At 32.3% G+C, this 7,592-nt stretch overlaps 1 protein-coding gene across 1 annotated transcript; it reads left to right on the top strand.

Annotated features, from left to right (window-relative positions):
- The first annotated feature begins 1,331 nt into the window (after positions 1 to 1,331).
- On the top strand, positions 1,332 to 2,638 carry LOC11405810 (zinc-finger homeodomain protein 1). Its single transcript, XM_003613044.4, has one exon. It carries the CDS (start codon positions 1,555 to 1,557, stop codon positions 2,371 to 2,373), a length of 819 nt encoding a protein of 272 aa, XP_003613092.2. The 5' UTR covers positions 1,332 to 1,554; the 3' UTR covers positions 2,374 to 2,638.
- Positions 2,639 to 7,592: the final 4,954 nt, after the last annotated feature.

Genomic DNA, 7,592 nt, shown 5'->3' with positions numbered 1-7,592 from the left:
GACGAATCTTCTGGGAGAATCCGAGTTTGATTTATCATAAAAATAATAATCAATTAGACTTTACGTATTACCTCTCAATCAAATTTCAAATTACTAGAGTTCTTTTTCTCTAAAAACCAAAAAGTTAACAAAAAAAGAGAGTTGTATTTCAAAGGTTCACCAACATTAGAGCATATGTTAAAGCTCTATGAATGTTAATTTACATATTTATAGATCTTCTACCATAAAGATCTTCCAATCAACGATAAAAATTGATTTTACATAGATAAACCAACTTCTTTTTAAGGTTAAATACCTTTTTTGGTCATTTAAGTTTGATAAAAATATCAAACTAGTCTTTTAAGTTTTTTAAATTTTAAATAGATCTTTTAAGTTATTAATTTAATGCATTTATTTGAAGTTTTTTAAGTTTCAAATAGGTGTTTATAAAAAGGAAACGGTGTATTAAGGCCCAATTTGTTTTAGATTTTTTTAGTAAAAAAATTCACTTTTGTTAAAAAGGAAACGGTGTATTAAGGCCCAATTTGTTTAGGATTTTTAGAAAAATCATTTTACCAAAATAATCTCTTTTGATTCAAAAATGAAAAGCTGTTAGGACTAGTTTTTCTCAAAATCTTTTTTTTTTTCAAAAACAAGGAGGTAACAATTGAACTAGTTAATTTTTTTATTTTTTTTTAAAAGTGATTTCTTTGGATAGTGAACAAACACAAATAGTCTCAGATTTTTTTTTTTTTTTTTAAATCTCTAGGTTTTTCTAAGACAAAATCTATTCTTTTTAAAGTTAAAACAAACGCACCCTAAATTAACAAATTAATAATCTATTTAATTTAATTTTTTTTATGGTGCCCGAGATTTGAACCTCAAATATGCATATATTATGAATTGTATTCCTACAAACTGAACTAAGCTCATGAATATTTAAAAAAGATTAACTCGTATTTTTTTCAAATAAAATAACGACCAAAAAATATATTTGGCTTTTTACTAGACAAGTCAACTTTTATCGGCAACATAATTGTATTCATTAAACAAAGAAAAAAAAACATTGTTGTGTATAAAGAACAATAGTTTGTTTATTAGTTGTTTTGCTGTTTTCCTCTTTTGTGATTCGTCCTTTGCCTCATGCTACTGCTGCAACCAGAGCAGAGTACTATTGTCCCCAAAAAAGTGAAAAAGTTAAAACCTTCACAGTTAAATTTACTCATTCATCTCCACCAGTTAAAAAAACCGAAAGTTACCAAGTAACCGGATATAGCCGGTAAAAGGTCATCATCAATGGTCCAAGACAAAGCAAGAGAGAGAGAGAGAGAGAATTTGTATTTGTATATGCTGTTTGTTTATTTAGATTAAGACCACACATAACACAGAACCTCAAAAGTATATGAATATCAAATGAAGATTGAAATTTTCCTTTGAACAAAAAAAAAGCACATAGAGAAAAAGAGTGAAAGTGAGAGTGAATGTTCCTTTGTTTTCTTTCTTCTTTCAGCTCAAATTATTATTCACTACATCAAAGCAACCATTGATAACCTAACTTCAAATTTTGCTACAAAAATGGATTTTGATGAAGATCAAGAAGAGGAACAAGATGAAGAGTTATGTATGGGTGGAGGAAATTACGACTCTTTACCTAACTCATCAAGAGTTGTTAAGATGCCTGGTGGAACTGAACCTATCATGGTGACTCATCCACTCAGAAACATCCTCAACAACAACAACAACAACAACAACAACAACAATGGAAACAGCAACATAGGTGGTGTTGTTGGAAATGGTAAAGCAAGGTATAGAGAGTGTCTGAAGAATCATGCTGTAGGTATTGGGGGTCATGCTCTTGATGGTTGCGGTGAGTTTATGCCGGCAGGAAGTGAAGGAACTTTGGAGTCACTAAAATGTGCTGCTTGTAACTGCCACCGTAACTTCCACCGAAAAGAGTCATCGGCAGATGTTACTGCCGGTGACCCTTTTCTGTTGACACACCATCATCACCATCCACCACCTCCGCCACAATTCGCGGCTTATTATCGAACTCCAGCGGGGTATTTGCATGTTTCTGGACAGCAGAGGACTGGGACACTTGCTTTGCCGTCTACTTCTGGTGGCGGTGGAGGGACGCAGAGTACGAGGGAAGAGCTTGAAGATGTTTCGAATCCAAGTGGTGGAGGAAGTGGTTCAAGTAAGAAGAGGCATAGGACAAAATTCACGCAGGAACAGAAGGATAAGATGTTGGAGTTAGCTGAGAAATTGGGTTGGAGAATTCAGAAACATGATGAAGGTTTGGTTCAAGAATTCTGTAATGAAAGTGGTGTTAAGCGTCATGTTCTTAAGGTTTGGATGCATAACAACAAACACACTCTTGGTAAGAAGCCCTAGATATGAAAACAAAAACCCAAATAACAAAATTTGAATATTTTCTTTCCTAGGGTTTATTGAATATTCCATGTCATTTGAAGATAAGATAAGGGTGCAAGTGGAATGGAACATTATAAATATTTATGCTACTTAATTTGTCTTAGTGTTTAAACGTTTAGGTAAGATTCTAGTACTTTAATTTGATTAGATGATCTTATTATTGTTGATGAACTAATTTGAGTTTAATTTTATCTAGACCTTTGGTCATGATTTAGTTTTCTTTGTACAATGTACATGCTCTAGTGTTTTTTTTTTTTTTTTTTTTTTTTTTTTTTTTTTGTTTCTTTAATTTGCAGTATTGTTTGTGTTGTGGTGATGGTGATGAATGTGAATGCATTTTTGGATTTGGAGTGAGGTTAAGATTTAAGAATATGAGATTTATGATGATGAATTGATAATGAAGCTAAAAATAGATGACCCATCTAGTTTTAATTTTGTTTGTCTATATATTGAAACACTCCATTTTATGACAGTTGTTCTCGAAAGCATCAATGTCGTTTTAGCACACACACCTGCATTTTCCGTTTTTCATGTCTTTCTCTATCTATTTGCTTGTCTCTTTTTCTTTAACTTCTTCATCTGATGGCAAAACCTTTTTGGCTCTTTCCACACACCTGGAACAGTGAGAAAAATCTTCCTTCTAGCCACTGTCTAATTAAGTGCATTTGGAATTTACCTGAATTTGAAGAAAATAAGGTCATAATGTGATTTTGTCAAAATTTCTAAATGTAATTTTTGCTAAAATTACTGTCACATTGTTATTTCGTACTTACCTTGTTTGTAAAAAAAAAAAATACTATAATCTCAATCAAGTATTTTCAATAATGTATCTAATTTCTTTACTCATTATTTTATGAAAGGAGAAATTGATAACTATATTTGATAATATATGGAGTATATAGGACACACATCCTGGGAACCAGTTTTTTGTTAGTATTATCAATAGTTGGGATTTTCATTTCATCTTTTTCTGGATGATACAAAGAACTATGCTAATTAATATTTTATTATATTTCATGTGATTTGTATTAAATTTTAGAAGTACTACAATTAATTTGTCCATGTTTTCTTCTGTGTTGGGGAAGAAAAGTTGGTAGACTCATACAAACCCAGGCGTGAAGTAATTAAACTCATCTATTGAAGAAATACTTTATAGAATAATAATATTATTAGTAAGTACAAAGAACATATTTTTTTGGAGTACCAATAAAAAGAACAATATACTGTTTTCACCTATTTTTCTTATAAAAAGGAAAAACAACTTTTATGAAGAGGGTCTTAGAAATAAGAACGCAGGTAATAATATTTATTTTTTTCAAAAAAATATAATAATCTTTATTATATCTTCAATAATTTTTTCTTTGAGAGGATTATAGCTTCCCTCAATTGCATTAATATTAAAAAAATATTAACACATTTCTTATTATTTATTTAATATTATTTTTCCTGTCACAAAATTTATTTAATGTTATTTTGTAAAGAAGAAATTTTGTCTATGTTCTTAATTTGAGTCAGGTAGAGACTGACATTTTTCACCCTTTCCCTGAATTTCCCAAATTTTTTACTGTTATTGTTGTCAGTCCATTTAAACCGTTGGATAATATATCAACGGCTCACATTGTTTCTTTGATAGTAACTCAAAATTTTAACCGTTTGTGGTGGTGATGATTGTTGATGATAGCAATGTCATGGTGTATTTGTTTTCTTTCTCTTCCTTTTATTTTTCGTTCTATATCTGTTATTCACTTTGAAAATAATTATCTTTCCCATTTTGACCAACCCTACTCTTCTATAAGTTAAAAACCAAGCTATATGAAAATAGATGTAAAATAGAACAATAGGGACATGACTTTTATTTTGCAGCTTTCCAACTACTACCATCAATGGCGTTTTGAGAGACATGGGGTAGAGAATCTATTAGGATCCCTAGAATCTCTGTTATGTCAGTTCTCTCCTTCATCACAATCATGGTAAACTTGTTGACTTGTTGCATTTAATTGACTGTGTAGGATGGTGGAGCACTAATTAATTCAATAAAGTTATAAAGTAGTAGTAATACATGTAACTAGCTAGTAATCAGTGGATTTCGATTTCTTGGTAGTATAGTGTTTGGATTGAAATAGGATGATCTATATTCCAAATTTGTATTTAAATATATTTTTAGGAGAATCAAAAGACAGGATGAAATATAAATTATCGATTTCAATCTAACGATCACTGATATTTTTTAATACTTGAATGCGTGAATTGTTAACGATAATAACTATCGTTGCGAATGAGAACTATTATAGTATATGGTTTATCGTTGACCAGTATTTTGAAATTGTTTAAAACATGACAACGGTCAATGTCACAATTATAAAGACTAGAGTCTTTAATGTCTTTACGTTTAAGATAATTTTTGTTTACCATAAAAGAAAACATATATGTATACTACTAAGAAAAGAGATGACTAGATCATAAGGCAAAATGAATATAATTTGAGTTTTGAACCACATATTGATTTATCTTAGTTTTTGTTGAATCACACCGATTAGGCCATCGTTTTAGTCCTGAATATGAGCTATACTATGAGTTTTTATTTTTGGAGATTGACGCGGTCATCGTTAGAATCAACATTTTTTTTGGCATGATACTTCTTGGTAGGGGTGAAACCTCTTCAACTTTTTCAAGATTATTTAAGTTGTCCATGCAAATCGATCTTAAGGTAAACCAAATGGGGTGTTGACTCGACGACGAATAGCATTGGGAACTCCAATGGAGGAGGGGTATATTTGATAGGGAGGAGCAAGTTTCGAGCGCGTTACAATTCGTTTTAGTGAGTCAACAATTTGGTAACTCCAAATGGATGGATAAGTGGAGTTGGGTGCTTAAACCATCAAAAATATTTTCGGTTAAATCTCGATATGTTATTTTGAGTGGGAAACTTTTTTTGCCTTCTTCATTAAGTGACATTAGTCAAAAGGGTTTAAGGGGAATTTGGACCAGTTTTGCGCCTAAAAAAGTTTAAACTTTTGTCTTGGCAACTCATCCTTGATAGAATTCGAACCAGTGGAAACTTGAGAAATAGGGAGTGTCGTTGGAAGGAGTGTGCTCAAATTGTGCGTTGTCCCAAAACAACGAAGGCGGATGACCACTTGTTTAGTAGGTGTTCGATCGCTCAGAAATATTGTCTTTCTTCTTGAATACGTCTCTTCTTCGTCTTAGAACAAAAAACACCGAAAAATAGCCAACTCTTATTTGACATTAACTATTTGAAAGATTCCGAAGATCAAATATACAATAGATACAAATAAATTTATCCCTTGGAGGTTGTCTCTTGTTAGAAATAAAATTAGGGTGCTTGTTTTTTAGGAACGAGCGCCCCTTGTATTTTTCTTGAATTATGGGTTAAATACTTGTTGTGCTTTTATCCTTGATCGAATTAAATTTTGTTGTCAAACATTTTCGTCACCTAGATGATGCAAGTAATGAATGTAACTTGCTAGTTAAATAGCTTTATGGGTCAGCTTTAATATGCACGCTAAAGGGGGCACTTGGTTGATTACTTAAGGAAAGAAGAAAAAACGTGCTTAGTTTGGAAGCTTTCCAATAAAAACACACAATAGGGGGGGTTGATGTTTCAAGTATAGTAGCACAGGATATACTTTTGTTGTAGACAGCTTGCTTGTTAAGTAGTCCAAACCTTGCCCATTACCAATACACGTATAAGATGCTTTGCTTGTTTTGGGGGGTTTTCAGCATCAGATAAAGCTGTGTGTTTCATGATCCATCTTGTGGTCCACACATATAACATTATAATGGAACCCTTGTTTGTTGCTTGGTGCTAAGTTTAGGCTGTGACCCTGTGATAAGTCAGATATAATTGGCCTACATACAAGTATCCCATCCCTTCCTATATGTGTTAACATGTTCATGACTTGACGGCTTTTGTCTATCCCTTTGATCATTCATTTTATTTAACCATGGTTTCAGATTGCCGTTGCATTTTAACAAAGAGTACACGGTCAAAAATTTAAAGAATAGTAAGAATGGTCAAAATATGATTTGAATATGTGTTTATATAAGTGTAAGTCATCTTCACATGATAAGCTGGTTTTGTGAGTTATATTAAGTCAAATCACAATTTCTAATATAGTATGAGAGTCTCTCCAATATCCATTGTGTCATCTGCTATCAGGTTTTCAGACCATCCATCATGTTTTCGTTATTGAGTCACCCACCATTTATGTCCATGAACTAAGTATAATAGTGTTGGTCGTTAGAGTGTGTGTTAAAAGAGTCACATATCGGACAAAGAGATGGTTAATGAATTGTGATGACAGTCAGTCATTTGCTATTTTTAGAGTCTTTTTATGATAATTTTGAGTTCACAAGCAAGCTTAAACAACAAGGAAAGCATGAAAAATACAAGATTTTGAAGAAACAGTTGTTTTGATGTTTTTATTGAGTCTGTAGCAATTTTAGACAGCCTGGGGGAGTAAAAAGCAGAAATTTTGGAAGTGCTGGAAATTGGCAACCGTGGCGCGATTTTGAGTGGCGTGGCGCGATTTTTCAGAATCGTGGCGCGATTTTATGAGGCGTTGCGCGATTTTGGACGCAGAAAATGTTGCCTATTTAAGCTGAAGACTATTCTGAAAACAAGGGTTACGATTTTGGAGAGCTAAAGTGCGATTTCAACACCCAGAAGACTGCAGAAGGGGCGATTTCATCATCTCTAATCCAGTTTATGTATGTTTTAATTTTTCCATTGATTATGCTATTTGTAAACTCAATTATGAGTAGCTAAATCTCTTAGAGATTAGGTCTGAGATGATTCCTTGTAACCCTAATTGATCCATGTTGCTGTGAAACTCTATTTATTATTAATGACAATCTAGTTTTTATTCAATTCAATTGTTCTTAATGCTTTTTATATCCTGATCAAATATAAACATGATTTAGTGAGAACGAATGACTACTGACCCTAGCTTTCGACTTAGACCTAATTGAATTGTTCTAATAAACATGGTTAGTCTAGGAATGGATAATCGTTTGTTAGTGATATTAGGTTAAAGTGCTTTAAACCTTCGAGAATTATTAAACCACCTAAGAAATTAGGGGTTGTAGTTTGAGAAGAGGGTCCTAACTCAAGGGATTGATTAGGGCTATTTTGTTAACTACCGTGGAACTAGAAAATC

The sequence above is a fragment of the Medicago truncatula genome, chromosome 5 (genome assembly GCF_003473485.1).
Source record: "Medicago truncatula cultivar Jemalong A17 chromosome 5, MtrunA17r5.0-ANR, whole genome shotgun sequence".
Lineage (NCBI taxonomy): Eukaryota > Viridiplantae > Streptophyta > Magnoliopsida > Fabales > Fabaceae > Medicago > Medicago truncatula.
Note: the sequence above shows the minus strand (reverse complement) of the source record. Positions and strands in the feature narration are given on the sequence as shown.

Bases quoted from the DNA above. Each gene is read 5' to 3' on its own strand.
- LOC11405810 (XM_003613044.4), top strand. From the start codon at position 1,555: ATGGATTTTGATGAAGATCAAGAAGAGGAACAAGATGAAGAGTTATGT.